Source organism: Carcharhinus amblyrhynchos, chromosome 1 (assembly GCF_965287045.1).
Source record: "Carcharhinus amblyrhynchos chromosome 1, sCarAmb.v2.hapA, whole genome shotgun sequence".
NCBI lineage: Eukaryota > Metazoa > Chordata > Chondrichthyes > Carcharhiniformes > Carcharhinidae > Carcharhinus > Carcharhinus amblyrhynchos.
Window position 1 is genome coordinate 129,584,310 of NC_137324.1, and position 18,886 is coordinate 129,603,195.

Below are 18,886 nucleotides of genomic sequence, written 5' to 3' on the forward strand. Positions count from 1 at the left end.
TATATGAAACTATAGTTATAAAGAAAGACTTGAGATGTTGGTGTTTTTTCCACTTGAGCAAGAAAGTTGAACAGATTTAAAATTTTTAGATGTGTGATTTAAACGTGGAGGGACTGTTTCCTTTTGGGGTGACATGGTGGCTTCAGTACCAAGGACCTGGGTTTAGTTCCAGCCTTGAGTCACTGGCTGGCATCGACATGTTCTCCCCATGTCTGCACAGTGCTCCAGTTTCCTCCCACAGACCAAAGATGTGCAGGTTAGGTGGATCAGCTCGAGAGGCATATGGATTAGCCATGGTGAACGGAAGTTGCCCCTTCAGTCAGTCAGTGCAGACTTGATGGGCCACATGGCCTCCATTTCCCTCGTCATGCTATTATCAGTTCAACTTTCCCATCCATGAGCCAGTCTAATGACAGATGCTATTTAGATGCCCTGCAATAGCAAAATCGGGATGATTGTGCATTCTTTTTAAATCTATGAACATAATTGATAAAAACATGAATAGAAATATTTCAATTGGAAAAGTGGTATAAAAAGCTCTTGAAATCTTGTGCAAAAACATTTAGTCAAAAACATGAGAGATTTTGTTTTTCATTAGGAATGATTATCCAAGTAACACATTTGTAATTTTATCTTTTTGTTCATTCTTCACATTTGATTTGGTTTATTATTGTCACATGTATTAAATTACTGTGTAAAGTATTGTTTCTTGAGGTCTATTACAAACAAAACTTACTGTTCTTAGAGAAGGAAAGGAGAGAGTACAGAATGTAGTGTTAAGTCATAGCTAGGGCACAGAAAGATCAACCTAATGCAAAGTAAGCCCATTCAAAAATCTGACAGCGGCAGGGAAGAAGCTGTTCTTGAGTCGGCTGGTACGTGACCTTAGACTTTTGTATCTCATCTAGGAACCCCATCTGGGCCAGTTGCTTTCCACGGCTTGACCGTCGAGAAAGCTGCTCCGATATCTGCCGTGGTGATCCCCAGATACAGGTTCTTCCAGGCTGGAGGGCATACTATTGCAGACCTCTTGCTCAAAATGGGCATAAGATGCATTGAGCTCATCAGGGTTGGAGCAGGCGATTTTACATGCATTCATCTTGTATCCTGTTATGGCTTGCAGACCTTGCCATAGTCAGTGGAGGTCGGTGTGGCTAGCCTAAGACTCTAGTTTGGTCTGGTATCGTCTTTTGGTATATTTGATGGAGCTCCTTTATGGTCGAAAAAGTATGATTTAGTGTTTCTAATCTTGAATCTCTCATTAACCTATAGGTCATCAGTGGCCATTTGGGTTGGGTCAGATGTCTTGCAGTTGAACCTGGAAATCAGTGGTTTGTTACTGGCTCAGCTGACAGAACTATTAAGGTAAGATTGGATGTTGAAAGTGCAATTTTCAAATGAGATTTTGTTTCTTTGGAAACTCCTTTATTTCCAGTCCTACTTTTCCTTCCTTGTCTGATGCAGCAGGCATGCCTGATGCTGTTATAACTTACAAAAATGTCTTACAACACTGACCCAGCATTAAGTATGACACTGGCAAAGTCAGACTCTCCACTTTCTAGGAGTTGCTGCAGTCTTCCCTGTAAAGTACCATTTTTATTTTGTTTATTGTATTTTTGGGGATTCACGGTTTCAGATATTTCACTGGAGTGATTTACAGATTGTCCATGTTTTACTGGACTTTGCATTTGGCTTTGACTTGACCAATTCCCTGGACGTCTCTGGTGGTCAATATCATTAAACTTCCAATGGCGTCTTTGCAGACATTACTTCATGTCAGAGCTCATGATGCACAGAAAGTAATTCCATGATGCTTATTTAACAGCATTAACAAATCCATTTACCATTATCAGTAAGGCAATTTTCCTGTTTCAGAAACATTGGAAAAGAAGCTGTGAAGAGAGATTGGGGGTGAAGAGGCAAACTGGAACTGTTGAAGTATAGGAAATAAATAAAACATCTATCATTGGAAATAGTTGAATGGGCATTACTATCAGAAGAAAAGAAAAAGACTTCACATAAAAGTGATTCAATATGATATAGTGAATACTGCAGTTATAATTGACTCCATTTTATTGCATAATTCTTTTAAGAATGCAGTTCATCAAATAAAAATAACCCAATAGATGATATTGAAGTAAAACAAATATTGCAGATGGTGGAAATTCAAAACAAAAATATATAATGCTGGAAATATAGGGCAGTCAATATTTGTAGAGAACAAAGCTTGATGTTTTTGCTGCAGCCTGGATCTGAAGGGTATTTCTCTGAAAAGTGAACCTCTAAGTGCTGACTAATCTGTATGTTCACTGCATTTTGTTACTAGCACTAAATACTATTTTAAAATCAGATTTTTTTTATTGTTGGCGGCATTTGTCTAATTGTACTTGAAGTTTGTAATGCTTATTATGGCAGAGGAAATAATTCTGTAGTTGTAGAACAACGCTACTGTTTTAGCAACTTGAAATGATTCCTTGTAAAATCTGGCAAATATTGAAATGTGAGGGACTATATTGATTTAATTTATGTCTTTAATGCTGTTTGGTTTTATGTTTTGTTGCATAGATCTGGGATCTGGCAAGCGGTAAGCTGAAGCTCTCTTTGACTGGGCATATCAGCACTGTACGAGGAGTGGCGGTCAGTTCACGTAGCCCATACCTTTTCTCCTGTGGAGAGGATAAACAAGTGAAATGCTGGGATCTGGAATACAATAAGGTATGAATTTTCACAGCATGGGCATTACTAAAATTAATTTGAAGTTCTACAGTTTGGCTTATCACTCTTGGCACTGAATATGCATATTTTGTAAATTTCTGAACAATTGTACATTCTTATTTCTGTTTCTTAACTTAGGTTATCAGACATTATCATGGTCATTTAAGTGCAGTGTATGGGCTTGATTTGCATCCAACCATTGATGTCTTGATAACATGTGGCAGAGATTCAACTGCAAGGGTAAGTGATTTTCTAAAATCATTACGCAACTCAGTACAGATGTGATACATGTACCACAAATCAGTTATTAACCTGATCATTGATTAATGTCTTTTGTTAATGTGATGTATAAAACTTTCTTCTCCATTCTATCAGAAATACTGAAGCTTGGTTTTGCATTGCAGATTGTATTTCCTCTAAGAATGTTTTTTCCTTTGTTTTTGGCATAGGTTTGGGATATTAGAACAAAAGCAAATGTACACACATTAATAGGGCACACAAATACAGTAGCAACTGTGAAATGTCAAGCTGGAGAACCACAGATTATTACAGGTAAATGTAGTTGTATATTTATTTTAAACATTAGCTGGTTGAATGAAGAAAGATATTTCATCTCATCTAGCTTCCCTTGATACTTAAGATTACACATTTTGTAGTGACTGAGTATTTTCACCCCCCTGTTACCTTGATTGAAGTTCAGCATTCAACTTGATGCACTTAGTGGTAATTGCAAACCTTTCTAAATGGGAAACTTCAGATGAATTTGAAAATGCTTGATCTCAAATGGTGCTTCTAAGCTCACAGACACAGTTAAAGTCCTAATTTAAACTTGTTGGTGAGGGAAGATTACTTCAGTTATCCTTGGGGTTACCATTGATCAGAAACTCAACTGGACTTGCCATATAAACACATTGACTACAAAAGCAGGTCAGAGGCTAGGAATACTGGGGTGAGTAACTTGCCTCCTGACTCCCCAAAACCTGTCCATCATCTACAAGCCACAAGTCAGAAGTGTGATGGAATACTCCACACTTGCCTGGATGGATGCAGTTCCATCTCAAGGAGCTTGACACCATCCATGATAAAGCAGCCTGCTTGATTGGCACCTCATCCACGAACATCTACTCCCTCCATCATCGATGCTGAATAGCAGCAATCTGTCTATCTGCAAGATGCACTGCAAAAATTCCAAAAATCCTTAGACAGCACCTTCCAAGCCCACGATTACTTCCATTTAGAAAGACAAGGGCAGCAGATACATGAGAAATCACCACCTGCAAGTTTCCCTCCAAGCCATTCACCATCCCATCTAAGCCAATGTGATTTTGTTAATCTTTTGAATTTTTTTGACCATTTTCCCCAAATATTTTGGGAAATTTTTATATTGGATTACCTAATATATATACGCACAGAACAGGCCAGTCAACCCAGCCACTCCATCCTGGTGTTACTGCTCCACTTGAGCTTCCTTCTATCTTTCCTCATCTAAATCTACCATTGTAATCATCTATTACCAACTCTCATATGCTTGTTTGCCTTCCCCTTATTTTCTTTCTATTGGAATTATTTTGCTGTCCCTCATTGTCACTGTTAAAATCCCAGAACTACCTTCTAACAGCATTGTGGGTATATCTACTGTATGTTAACTGTAGCGGTTCAAGAAGCAACTCTCCACCACCTTCTCAAGGGCAACTAGGGAGGAGAGGTAAATTCTGGCCTAGCCAGCAGCTCCCATCCCATGGATGAATTAAAAAAGGTAATGTGTTCTCCCTGATCTTCCTGCCAAAATGTACCACCTCACACTTATCCATATTGAACATCATTTGTTAATTATTTAATAATGCTGCAAGTTTAATTACATCTTTTTGTAACTTACTGATGCCCTTCTTGGTATTGACTATTTCTCTGATTGCGTCGGTTATAAATTTAGAATTAGTTTGATTTAAAATATATATTTTAAGTCAAAGTTGACTCAATTTTAAAATTCTTCTCAGCTGTTTTCTGGAGATAAAAAAGAGATTGATGTATTAAGAAGCAAATAATTTTGCAAAACAAGGGATATATAATTTTTTGGTAATACTCGGGCCTAGCAATGTCTGTGAAGAGAGAAATTGTGTCAACATTTTAGCAAGACTGGGAAATGCGCTAGGTTTTGCACATGTGTGTGTGTGTATATATAGAGGAGGAGGCTGGCTAGAGTAAATGTTGGACCCTTAGAGGATGAGAGGGGGGATTTAGAGGTGGGGGATGAGGAAATAGCAGAGGTCTTAAATAAGTTTTTTGCCTTGGTCTTCATGGAGGAGGACGCGAATAGTTTGCCGGGTATTAAAGATAGAAGGATGGTAGGAGTTGAGGGCCTGAATGCGATTACTGTCACTAGAGAGGTAGTGCTTGATCGACTAGTGGGACTGATGGTGGACAAGTCCCCAGGACCGGATGGAATGCATCCCAGGGTTCTGAAGGAAATGGCAGAGGTGATGGTAGATGCCTTACTGATTATTTACCAAACTTCGCTGGATTCCGGGGAAGTGCCGGAAAATTGGAAAACAGCTAATGTTACGCCGCTGTTTAAAAAAGGTAGCAGGCAAAAGGCAGGGAATTATAGGCCAGTTTGTTTAACGTCTGTTGTTGGAAAAATGCTTGAATCCGTCATCAAAGAAGAAATAGCGAGGCACCTTGAGAAGAATTGTTTGATAGAGCAGACGCAGCACGGATTCGTTAAGGGGAAGTCGTGTCTGACAAATTTATTGGAATTCTATGAGGATATGACTAGTGCGTTAGAGGGGAACCAGTGGATGTGGTGTTTCTCGATTTTCAAAAGGCGTTTGATAAGGTGCAGCACAAAAGGTTGCTTCAGAAGGTTAGGGAGCATGGAGTTGGGGGTAAGGTGTTAGCATGGGTAGAGGATTGGTTGTCTAATAGGAGGCAGAGAGTTGGTATCAATGGGTGCTATTCTGATTGGCGGTTGGTGACTAGTGGAGTGCCGCAGGGATCGGTGCTGGGGCCTCAACTATTTACCATTTATATAGATGATCTGAATAGATCATAGAACCCTACAGTGCAGAAAGAGGCCCTTCAACCCATCGAGTCTGCACCGACCACAATCCCACCCAGGCCCTACCCCCATATCCCCACGTTTACCCACTAATCCCTCTAACTTATGCATCCCAGGACACTAAGGGGCAATTTTAGCATGGCCAATCAACCTAACCCACACATCTTTGGATTGTGGGAGGAAACCGGAGCACCCGGAGGAAACCCATGCAGACACGAGGAGAATGTGCAAACTCCACACAGACAGTGACCCGAGCCGGGAATCGAACCCAGGACCCTGGAGCTGTGAAGCAGCAGTGCTAACCACTGTGCTACCGTGCCACCCCTGGAGGAGGGGGCTGAGTGTAGGGTGTCGAAATTTGCTGATGACACGAAGATAAGTGGAAAAGCAAATTGTGCGGAGGGTGTAGAAAGTCTGCAGAGGGATCTGGATAGGCTGAGCGAGTGGGCAAGGACCTGGCAGATGGAGTACAATGTTAGCAAGTGTGAGGTTATCCACTTTGGCAGGAATAATAGTAGGAGGGATTACTATTTAAAGGGCGAAAAGCTGCAGCATGCTACGGTGCAGAGGGACCTGGGGGTCCTTGTGCATGAGTCGCAAAAACCCAGTCTGCAGGTGCAGCAGGTGATCAAGAAGGCGAATGGGATGCTGGCCTTTATAGCGAGGGGGATAGAATATAAAAGCAGGGAGGTCTTGCTGCAACTGTACAGGGCACTGGTGAGGCCGCAACTGGAGTACTGTGTGCAGTTTTGGTCGCCGCACTTGCGCAAGGATATTTTGGCCTTGGAGGGAGTGCAGAGGAGGTTCACTAGGCTGATACCGGAGATGAGGAGATTGGACTATGAAGAGAGGCTGAATAGACTGGGTCTGTACTTGTTGGAGTTTAGAAGGAGGAGGGGGGATCTTATAGAGACGTATAAGGTAATGAAAGGGATGGATAGGGTAGAGGTAGAGAGATTCTTCCCGCTCAGAAAGGACAGCAGGCCTAGAGGGCACAGCCTCAAGACAAGGGGGGAGCAGTTTAGAACGGAGTTGAGGAGGAACTTCTTCACTCAAAGGATGGTGAATCTCTGGAATTCTCTGCCCGTTGAAGTGGTGGAGGCTACCTCGCTAAATATATTTAAGACACAGGTAGATAGGTTTTTGGTAGGCAAGGGAATTAAGGGTTATGGGGAGAAAGCGGGAAAGTGGAACTGATCCACTTCAGATCAGCCATGATCTTATTGAATGGCGGGGCAGGCTCGAAGGGCTAGATGGCCTACTCCTGCTCCTATTTTTTATGTTCTTATATTATGTGAGGTCTGAAATAGTTGAACTCTGAGCTGAGTTCAGCACTCTAGAGTGCCTAATTGCAATGAAAGTTGTTTATTAAGCTTATATTGAACGTTGTTGAAAAACTGCAGGAAGCTGAGAGCAAAGAGATAAATGTGAGAGCAAGATGGAGAATGAAAATGACAGGTGACCAGAAGCTTAGTGTAGATGATCTTGTCTGTAAAATCAATTCGCTGATTCCTATTTGGTGTCATTTAGCTAATGTGAAAGATTGAAGTGCAAGTGAAAATAAATGTAACAGGCACAATATCCATTACAGATCACTGGAGGGTGCTAGTGTTACATTCTCAGACTATGATGCTGGGCAATATGAGCTGTTGTAAGGTGCAGGGGGACTCTGTTGACTGCTTATGGGAGTAAATAGCACTGATTGCTGAATCCAGGGATATATCTGAAGCAGACACAAAACATTATTGAATTTTATTATGCACAGATATAAGACATGGACTAACTTGTATGTCTTATATATGACGTGCACTTCCCATTCACAAACTGAATTACTGTTTGTCCTTTAATTTGTGAGTAATGTTTTTACATTCATTTCTATGATGGAAATAATCGGGAATGTACCAACAAGTCTAAATAATTACATCTTTGACAGACTTGTCTTTTGAGAATTTTAATATCTCTAAAGAATCAGTATACTTAAAGTATAGATTTGACCAGATATTTAGGTGCACTTATTGATCATGTATTTTGCTGAGTTTCCCAAAAAGTATTTTGTGCATCAGAATGATCTAAGGGATTGAAGATTGTCTCTTCATCCTGTGGATTGGAGAGTTTCCTTGCTTTTTCCAAAACATTTTAAAATTGTGAATTGAATTCTCCAGGCTTTATTTTTGGCATGCATGTTAAATCAACAAATGGTCTATCATAAACTGCACAAACTGGCAAAACTTGTGCAACACCTTCTTTATCTTGATTTCTTTGTTTATAGAAATGTATGTTTATTATAGACTGTACAAATCATAAAAGATCTATTAAAGAGTAACTTTTATGCTGCTGTAAGCTGAAGTACTTCTCAGTTTATTTCGACTCTGTTTATTTTAAGAATTGCCCTTTCTATACAATATAAATGTGAACATTATGACATCTGTTTATTTCTTATAGGAAGCCATGACACGACAATACGACTCTGGGACTTGGTAGCAGGGAAAACTAGAGTCACGTTAACCAATCACAAGAAATCTGTTCGTTCTCTCATTTTACATCCAAGACAGTACGTTTTAAAGATTATCTGTTCCTTCAATATTTTTTACAATATATATTAATGACTTGGACAAGGGAAATGAATGTACTATGCCAAGTTTGCAAATGACATAAAAATTGATGAGAAGGCAAGTGGTGAGGATGACAGAGCCTACAGAAGGATATAGACAGAGCAGGTAGGTGAGCAAAACTTGGCAGACTGGCATTGCAGGCAGTCCAAAGAAGATTTACTAGGTTGACCCCAAGTATTTTCTTAGGAGGAGAGGTTGAATGGGCTGAGCCTGCACTCAGTAGAGTTTAGAAAAATGAGAGGCAACCTTATTGAGACATACAAGATTTTCGGGAGGGGTTTAACGGGGTAGATGTTGAGGGGCTGTTTCTCTGGTGGGGTATAGGACCAAACGGCATAATTTCAGAAGAAGGGGTTGTCTGTTTAAGACCGAGATGAGGACAATTATTTTGAAGGTAGTGAATTTGTGGAATTCTTTACCATAACGACCAAGTTGTTAAGTATGTTCAAGGCTGAGATAGACAGATTTTTGATTAGTAAGGGAATTGGGAGTTGTGGGGATATGGTGGGAAAGTGGAGCTGAGGATTATCACATCATATCAGTCATGGTGATGTGCAAAGATTGAAATTCTTTGTTTTTTATTGACATTTTGATTTTTTTTGTTCCATGCTTAATACAAAGTATTCCTTTTTGTTATAGATACACTTTTGCTTCTGGTTCTCCAGATAATATAAAGCAGTGGAAATGCCCAGATGGTATTTTTATTCAGAACCTACCTGGTCATAATGCTATCATCAATACACTTTCTGTCAACTCAGATGGTGTGCTGGTATCAGGAGGTAAGCTTCAGAGAAAGATGTAATGGAGATAAACTGCAACTGAGTAAGATAATTAGAATTTAGATAATGTTTTTATATTAAATTCTTAATTGTACCTTAATTATCTGACCATATACTTATATAATCTGCCTCATTAACAATGAAAATGAAACTAAAAATTCATAATTTTGCACAGTATTGCAGTGAAATGAAGTACAGTATTTTGTAAAATGTGTGGTTAAAATGAATTGTTCAAAGATCACTCAACTTCATTAATATTAACTAGAATTAACACAGATCTGTCTCATGGTGGTTTGAAGTGGACAGGTTTACTTTATCTATACATTATTATTATGTTGATGCAGTCTCTAAAAGTGAATTAAAGAATGTTGTCTTTCCAAAAAATAATACAAAAGGAACTTGCTGGCAAATATGTCAGACTTTAAATAAAATTGTGTAATTTCAGAAATTATTATACTTGTTTCAATTCTTCATTTAACTGCTTGTGTCTAATCAGTCTTTATATTAAATTTATATTAACAGCTGATAATGGTACCATGCACCTATGGGACTGGAGAACTGGATACAACTTCCAGCGAATACATGCTGCTGTGCAGCCAGGCTCCCTAGACAGTGAATCTGGAATTTTTGCATGTACTTTTGACCAGTCAGAAAGCAGATTACTTACAGCAGAGGCTGATAAAACAATCAAAGTCTACAAGGAAGATGACACAGCTGTATGTATAGATTTTAATAATCCTTTATTTAGTAAAAAAGATTGTCTTTTTAAAGCAATAATTGGCCGTAGTTCTGTATTTATTTCTCTGTATAGGTATAACTAGGGACTGCAGGAGTAGACACCACCATTTTGCCTTTAGGACTTCAGTCAAATTTAATCCAGACTACTGTGGTAAAAGCCTTATCTACTAGCTGTAAATATGTTGACGTTTTAATCTGGTTTGTAGGGATATTAACCAATAGCATTAAATTATCCTTTGTGGTATTAAATCACTAATGTGACTTATTTGATTTAGATATATAACATCTCTTGCATATAAGAATCTCTTGTGCTGACATGAAATGACTAAAATGGAGAATGTGCTATTCCATAGCTGCAACAATGCCCATGCTGATGTACACAAATTTAATACCATATTCTAAAAAAGGAATTGGTATTTATTTTAAAAATATGTCAAACTTGAGATGAATTTTGAGATGATGTCCATTCTTTTCTACAATTTTTATTTTACCCTTGTTGTAAAGTTCTCTTGTGGCATATTGCTTGTCACCATATAAAAGCAGGGCAATGACTTAGTTTCGGGCTGTTGCCCAGGGGCATTCTTGAATTAACCATGAGAGTTGCCCTAAAGTCATGTTTTGACACATTCTCACAATTTAAGTATTGTCCATGCTTCTGCCAAATGGCACCACTAAAGGGAAATTTAAGGGCAATTCTTAAAGCTGTGTTGAAAATAACATTTTTGATGAAAAGAAATATTTTATGGGTATTGATGTATAAAAAGTGTAAATTGGGTGGATTTGTCTCATGAGCAACACATCTAGGACCTGTCTCACCAGATAGCTCCAAGAAAAATAGTGCAGTAATAATTGGGGACTTTAACTTTCCCAACATTGACTTGGACAGCAGTTGAGTGTATTCAAGAGGAATTTGTCATTCAGTATGTGGATGGCCCGACTAGAGAGGGGCAGAACTTGACCTCCTCTGGGAAATAAGGAAGGGCAGAAGACAGAAGTGTTAGTGAGGGATCACTTTGGGAGTCAGTGACCATAATTCCATTAGTTATAAGATAGCTAAGGAGAATGATAGGTCGTGCCCAAAAGTTAAAATTCTAAATTGGGGCAAGGCCAATTTTGATGGTATCAGACAGGAACTTTCAAAAGTTGATTGGGGGAATCTATTGGTAGGCAAAGGGACAGCTGGTAAGTGGGAGGCTTTCAGAAGTGTGTTAACCAAGGTTCAGGGGAAGCACATTCCTCTTAGAGTGAAAGGCAAGGCTGGTAGAAGTAGGGAACCCTGGATGACTAGGGAAAAGGAGGCCTTGGTCAAAAAGAAGGCAGCATATGACATGCATAGGCAGCTGCGATCAAGTGGATCCCTTGAAGAATATAGAGGTTATCAGAGTAGAGTTGAGACAGAAATCAGGAGAGCAAAAAGGGGATATGAGATTGTTTTGGCAGATAAGGCAAAGGAGAATCCAAAGAGCTTCTGCAAATACATAGAGTAACTAGGGAGTCTTTTGACTAAGATCAAGTGTAGTATCGGCCTTTTGGCTAAGATCAAATGTAGTATCGACATGCTATACTTGGTTGAAGTCATTAGGTTACATTTTAGCTTCATTTGAAGCAATTTTTTAAAGCTGCATCTCGATGCAAATGAGACCAAGCTTTGGAGGAGAAGCTATACCTACTCCAATCAGCTTGGATCATGTAGACCAAGCGCAAGACAGGAGGTGAGAGCCCTGTCTTATCAGCTTGGATCAGGAAAGTCTCAACTTGTTGGGACTCTGAATTGGATTTGATTTGATTGGATTGAATTAGAATAAAGAATAAAAAAAACTAGGGAGAGAGAAAACCTGTTAAGGATCAACAAGGTCATCTAAGCGGATCCACAAGAGATGGGTGAGATTCTAAATATTTCTCATCAGTATGTGCTGTTGAGAAAGGCATGAACATTAGGAAACTTGGGGAAATAAATAGTGATGTCTTGAGGAGTCTGCATATTACAGAGAAAGAGGTGCTGGAAGTCGTGAAGCGCATCAAGGTAGATAAATCACCAGGACTTGATGGAATGTATCCCTGGACATTATAGGAGGCTAGGGAGGAAATTGCAGGCCCCCTAGCAAAGATGTTTGAATCATTGACAGCCGCAGGTGAGGTGAAGATTGGAGGGTGTCAATGTTGTGCCAGAAGGGTTGCAGGGAAAAGCCTGGAAACTACAGCCCAGTGAGTAACATCTGTAGTGGGTAAATTGTTAGAAGGTATTCTGAGAGACAGGATCTACAGGTATTTAGAGGGGCAGGGACTGATTAGGAACAGTCAACATGGCTTTGTGAGCAGATCATGTCTCAGGAATTTGATTGCATTTTTGAAGGGGTAACCAAGAAGGTAGATGAGGACAATGCAATTGACATTATCTACATGGATATTAGCAAGGCCTTTGACAAGGTGCTGCATGGTAAGTTATTGCGTATGTTAAATTTCACGTGATCCAGGGTGACGTAGCAAATTGCATACACAATTGGCTTGATGACAAAAGACAGGTTGTAGAGGATTGTTTTTCAAACTGGAGGCCTGTGACCTGCAGTGTGCCTCAGGGATCGGTGCTGGGTCCACTGTTTATATTAATGATTTGGATGAGAATTTAGGAAACATGGATAGTAAGCTTGCAGATGACACCAAGATTGTTGGCATAATGGACAATAAAGAAAGTTATCTAGGATTGCAAAGGGTTCTTGATGAATTTGGCCAGTGGGCCGATGAATGGCAGTTGGAGTTTAATTTAGATAAATGTGAGGTGATGCATTTTGATCGAATCGGGGCAGGACCTACTCAGTTAATGGGTTGTTGGGGAGAGTTATAGAACAATGAGATCTAGGGGTACAGGTTTATAACTTTTTGAAAGTGGAGTAACAGGTAGACAGGGTGGTGAAGAAGGCATTCAGCATGCTTGGTTTTATTGGTCAGAACATTGAATACAGGAGTTTGGATGTCTTGTTGAAGTTGTACAAAACATTAATATGGCCACACTTGGAATACTGTGTACAGTTCTGGTCACCCTTTTATAGAAGAGTGTAGAAAAGATTTACTAGGATGCTACCAGGACTTGATGGTTTGACTTATATGGAGAGGATGGATAGATGGGACTTTTTCCCTTGGAGAAATAGGGGTGATCTTATAGAGGTCGATAAAAGTAATGAGGGGCCTAGATAGTCAACACCTTTTCCAAAAGGTGAGGGAGTCTAATACTAGAGGGCATAGGTTTAAGGAGAAAGGTACAAAAGGATCCAGAGGGGCAATGTTTTTCATTCAGACGGTTGAGAGTATCTGGAACGAGCTGCCAGAGGTAATAATAAGTAGAGGTGGGTATTAATTTTGCTTTTAAAAAGCATTTAGCCAGTTACATGGATAAGATGGCTATAGAAGATATGGGCCAAATTCAGGCAATTGGAACTAACAGTGGTTAAAAACTGGGCGACGTGGACAAGTTGGGCCAAAGGGCCTATTTCCATGTTGTAAACCTCTGACTATGTAATAAACACCTATGACTTCATTTTCAAGGAGCTATGAACCTGTATTCATAGATCTCTTTGTAATGAACTAGGTAACTTATTACACAATAAATGTGAAACACATTAAATTTTCAGAAATTAAATTGAAATAATTCATTGTGCAATACATAGTGAAACAAAGGGGGACATATCATTTTTGTCTTTGGGTGTAATATAAATCATGTAATTAAACAGCAATAGAATAGTAATCAAGCCACTGCAACGTACCTTGAAACTTCAGTCAATAGCAAAACATCTTTTATTTATATAATGTCTTTAACAAAATTAGGAACTAAGGTGCTCCATGTGAGTGTTATCAGACATACGAAGTTATTAGGATAGGAAGTCAAAAGTTTGGTCAGGGAGAGAGATGCCCGGATGAGATTCCAGTGTTAAGGGCCCAGAAAGCAGAAGGCGTGGCACCTATTTTGGGCTGAAGGAAATTTGGAGTGCACAAGAAGTCAGAAGTGGATGAGATTGTAAAGCTGAAGGAGATTAGAACTGGAGAGGGGTTAGGTTATGGACAAATTTAAACATCAGGGTACGAACTTAAAATTTGAGGTGTTGTTGGGCCAGGAGCCAGCATAGCGAACACAGGGATAGAGTGAATGGGACAGCATAAATTAGGATATAGGCAGCAGAATTTTAATTGATCTGTAATTTATTCACGGTGGAAGATAAGGGTCTGGCCAAAAGTATCTAAATTCAAACCTGCAGAAGGTAGCAGAAGCATAATTGAGGATTTCAACAGCTGATGGGCTAAAGTAGGGACAGAGGTAGGTGATTGTGTATTACAGAGATGGAAGGAGACGGTCTTGCAGATGGAAAAGATGTAGGGTCATAACTCAGTTTTGGGTCAAGTAGGATCGCAATATTATAATAGCCTGGCACAGCACGAGTATGTGGCCAGAGAGGAGAATGGAATTTGTAGTGGGGCACAAAGACAATGCTTTCAGTCTTCCCAATATTTTTGTGGAGAGGAAACTTCTCATCCAGAATTGAATGTTGAACAGCATGACAAACCAGAGTGGTTGAAAAGCGATTATAATAAGGATGGCATCAGCGCACATAGGGAATTTGATTTATTTACAGATGACAACAGCCAATGTGTAGATGTGAAATAGGTGGCTAAATATATCTTCTAGGATGGCAGAAGTGCTAGGGTGGAAGAGAAGATATTGCAAGTGATTCTCTGGCTATGTTTTTAAGTTTCTCTCACTACTGAATCAGAAAATATCTAAAGATGAGAAGAAAATGTGATTTTAAAAATACAATAAGAAGTTTTGAAACAAAATTTTAATTGATTTAACCCAGTTATGGTTAGATTAAAGTGCACATTAAAAGTTGTAATTATTCAGCTGTATTATTACATGATCTTTCAATTTGTCAGCTTTATTTTGCTTAAATTCATGCCGATGATGGGTTGAGCAAGCCTTGACATATTTTGGGACGTTCAAGAACCCACAAGACCTTGTATTTATGCAGCATCTTTAATGTGAAAAATATTTCAGTATGCTTCACAGGTTGTAATAGCCTCAGATTGATTGCCCGGGATTGGTATGGAGTTAGTGGTTAGGAAAAAGAATTTGTGGCTGAGACTGAAGACAATAGCTTCAGCCTTTGCAATTGAAGGAAATTTCTGCTTATCCAGTACTGGATCTTATGCAGGCAGTCTAATAATTTAGAGAGAGTGGAGGGGTCACGAGCGATCGGTGTTGTTAGCGTATATTTGGAAATGAGTATTGTTTATAGGTGATGCTGAGAAGGAGCGTGCATAGATGAGAAATAGGAATGGACCAAGGATAGATCCTTGAGGGACTCCAGAGGTAGTCTACAAAATTTTAACTGTTTTATCTTTTTTTGCTTAGACGGAAGAAACTCATCCCGTCAACTGGAAACCAGAGATCATCAAAAGGAAGAGATTCTAAGTGACTTTAATCTTAAAATCATAATGGATATTATGGTGAATTTTAATGGTTTTAGTAATCTTCCTTCTTTAAATATTCCCCTGTACTCTTGCCCTGATCCAAAATCTTTCACTGGCTGAGATGCAGACTTCTGTTTGACCACCAATCAATGCTACTTCGTAACCTGTTGAGAAGAGAATGTTGGTAGATCCTCTGTACGACATTTTGTCAACACGCAACAAAGATTATGACCATGTCATGTCACAGGAGCGAAATAGTATCCTATCAAACCATGTACAAGAATACATCCGTGAACTGCTCCTGAACCAATGTGTTTTAAAGTGTAATTTTGCTTACAACCAGAAGATGGCTAAGTGGCTAGGCAGTGTTTCGAGCATTTGTAACTCAAGTTGTATCTTGTTTTATGGCATTGTACAAATATTTTGTCAGTGATGAAAGGTTGAAAGTTATACTGTTGAAGATGTGCTAATAACTGGAGCTGCTTGAACCTGGAGTGAGTTAGAACTTTAAAAATGTATAGTTTGGACTGGCACAGTTCCCACAGTGGAAGTAAATGTGTGGAAGATATTTACAAAATAATTCTTTTTCTTTTAAGGTGGTGGATGGGATTTGTACTGTAAAAAATGTATTTTTTTCTGCCTCACCATTAAATTTATTTAATACGTTTTAAGCTTAAAAGAATTCTAATGTTGTGTGCCATCGCTTTCTAAAGCAATCAAAACTAGTAAAATCTACTTTTAGCTATTTGTTGTGAGAATAGAGTGCTTATGGAATGAGGGAAACAGTGAAGAATTTGATAAATCTGAATTCTGATCCATCATTAGAAAATAGCCAAAACTGGATTGTTCTAAAAATTCAACCAGCACTCTTCATTGTAACCCTATTTCAAATTATGTCGTTGGCAGTGTTCACAGGGTAACTAGCAAGGCAATAAATACTGGCCAAAATTGTCCAAGGACACAGAAAAATATCTATCAGATTGTTCTGTGATGTGAGAGCTTAAATATTTAATTAAAACTGATAAAAATACAAGTTTTTTTTTAAGATCTTCTAAAGACAAACAAAATATGAACAGATTGCAGTCATAATCTTGTGCACTCAAGATAAAGATAGTGATCTGGTAACTGCAAAAGCTCGTAACTGCGTGTTATCAGTAAATAATACCTCTGAAACTAGTTGTGAGTCAAAGTACAGTAGGTTTACTACAAAAGCTTTTGGGAGAAGCCTGTTTCCTAAAGTGGTTCACCAGACTTCTACCCAAACACAAATAAGAGTAAATTTTTGTACATCCTGATGCCTGCCCCTAGTCACGTCTGCAATTCTCCAGGATGTCTGTCATGGTTTGCCATCCATCATGTGGTTATTGCTGTCTCAGTGGTTTCGTCCTTTGCGTAGTCCATTGTGATTGTAGCTGTCTCAAGGCAGCGACTGTCTCTGTTCTGTTCCTCTAGTGTGATTAGCTGTTATCGCATCTTGACACGTGTGGTTTGTTTAGCCAGCATACAAGGTTACAAGCTCGCACAAACGAGTTAACTGGCATACAAGGTTACAGGAGTGCAAAAGCAAGTTTTGCAATGCTTTGCACAAATCTTTAAGTATTAAAAAGTTCATTAACCCGTTCCCTTCTTCACTGTGAAAGATAGTAAAAGAACAAAAGTTTCAACTAGAGTTGCTAAGATATGAAATGGAGAAAAAACAAGTATGAATCTGAGAAGGAAGTTGTACAGTTGAAATGGTTGTCGTGATAATAGGGTGATTGTGCGCTTCAGTGTTAAATGCGATATTGTGTATTTCATGGGGACACCTGATCTGAGAGTCAAAGGTCAGACAGCACATGAAATGGTTGTATTAAGGCTGCAGAAGCCTTCAGTTGTATGCTCCTGTTCTGTTGTTAATAAAGTTAGTTTACAGTAATGATATTCATCCTACAGCATAAAAACAAGACATAGACCATGATTTTGCCGGCTCACCCAGCCCATCGATGACACTGGCAGCCTGGCAGTATGGGTGGGGGCCCAATTGGGGAGGTAGGGGTGACTGCTGTGCACTCTGCAGCTATAATCGGTGGAGGGAGGAGCTCACTGCCGCTCTGCCAACGATCGGTGGTGGAGGGAGCGGGGGGGCTGCTGCTGCTCTGCCTACAATTGGTGGGGGGGACGGGGCTATATTTTCAGGCGGTGTGGGACTTATACTTGGCTGCGGGGTCCCACAATTGCAGGGCCAGAAGGGGGCTGGGTTGAGGCTGGCTGCAGCAGCAAAGGCCTAACAGATGTCTCTCTCTCTCTGCCAGGCTCTGCTGTTGCAATTGCACACGTGCAGCCACTGCCTGTTTGTAGCTACAAACAGTCTGGCTCATTTTTTCACGCACTGCGCACAAGATTAGGATCTGCAACTCTCCCATTTTTATGCTACTGGACACTTCGAAGTTTTCTCAAAATTCCACCCATGGTGGCAGGGGTAAGCTAAACAGAACAATGGAAGTTCTAAAATCACTGTCAGAGCTCAATTTGGAGGGCAATCTCGCATAAAACTGGAGGAGATTCCAGCAGCTCCTTGGGCTGTACCTTACAGCGACAGCAATAAGAAATACCAACGGGTACAGTCTTCCACCTTTCTTTACATTGCAGAGGAAGAAGCCATAAGTTGCTAACACATTCCAGTTTGAAAGTGATGAGACAAAATGATGTGAATGTGGTAGGGGATGGTTTTGGGCAAAGGGGGGGGCGGGGGCGGGGGGAGACGGAGATGGTGGCTGTAGGGGAGTGGTGTCACGTGCAAGGTAAGGAGCTTTGCAAGGGGTGTTGTGTACATGGGGGCATATGCAAATTGTGGGGTAGGATGGTGAGAGCATCGTGCATGCAGAGAAAATGCAAAAGAGATGAGTGAGCAAGCGAGTGCCTCTAAGAGGTGAGTGAATGCATGTGCTTCTTTTGGTGCAAGTCTATGTGTGCATGTCTGAAATGAAAATCCAGCTCTCTAGCAGTACTGTCAGTATAATCAGCATTACTCCTCCATTAAAAATGACAAAAAGGTATGATTTGGCTATATTTTTTGAATGAGAACTTTTTAATGATAAATGTAGACAAATAAGGAATAGAATTTTCTGTATGTTTGTACCGATTACACTAATTTTGTATGTCATTTAATTCTTCAAGATAACGTTTCTTAAAGGTATTTCAGTACTCTTGGGAGGTCAAAAGGCTGGAAAAGTTTGGGAAACCCCAGTATAGGTCACTTACTCAATTTCTGTGCTGGAATAAATTTTTGCAAATCTAATAGGGTCTTTAATATCAAATGAGAGAATATTGATAATTACATTAGCTTTTAAATTATTCACAGACCATTGTAAACAAAACAAGTATTTGGAATGAATATCAGCTGCTCCTCAATGGAAAAGTGTTTCTAACTTTCTTTTTTGCTTGAGGTTAGCTTTTCCTAATAGATCCAAGAGTAACTACAATATTAAAAGTGGCACAGTGGTCAACACTGTTGACTGTCAGCTCCAGGGACCCAGTTTCAATTGCGGTGT

General features: G+C 39.6%; 1 protein-coding gene across 1 annotated transcript in view; it reads left to right on the forward strand.

The window, feature by feature from the left end:
* plrg1 (pleiotropic regulator 1) overlaps positions 1–16,022 on the forward strand; it is a 29,553-nt gene extending 13,531 nt beyond the window's left edge. The window contains exons 8-15 of the mRNA XM_080192549.1: positions 1,273–1,365; positions 2,566–2,715; positions 2,854–2,955; positions 3,165–3,267; positions 8,213–8,321; positions 9,022–9,161; positions 9,684–9,877; positions 15,298–16,022. Of these exons, the coding sequence (XP_080048675.1) occupies positions 1,273–1,365; positions 2,566–2,715; positions 2,854–2,955; positions 3,165–3,267; positions 8,213–8,321; positions 9,022–9,161; positions 9,684–9,877; positions 15,298–15,357 (951 nt within the window). The 3' untranslated portion in view covers positions 15,358–16,022. The remainder of the gene's footprint in view (positions 1–1,272; positions 1,366–2,565; positions 2,716–2,853; positions 2,956–3,164; positions 3,268–8,212; positions 8,322–9,021; positions 9,162–9,683; positions 9,878–15,297) is intronic.
* Positions 16,023–18,886: the final 2,864 nt, after the last annotated feature.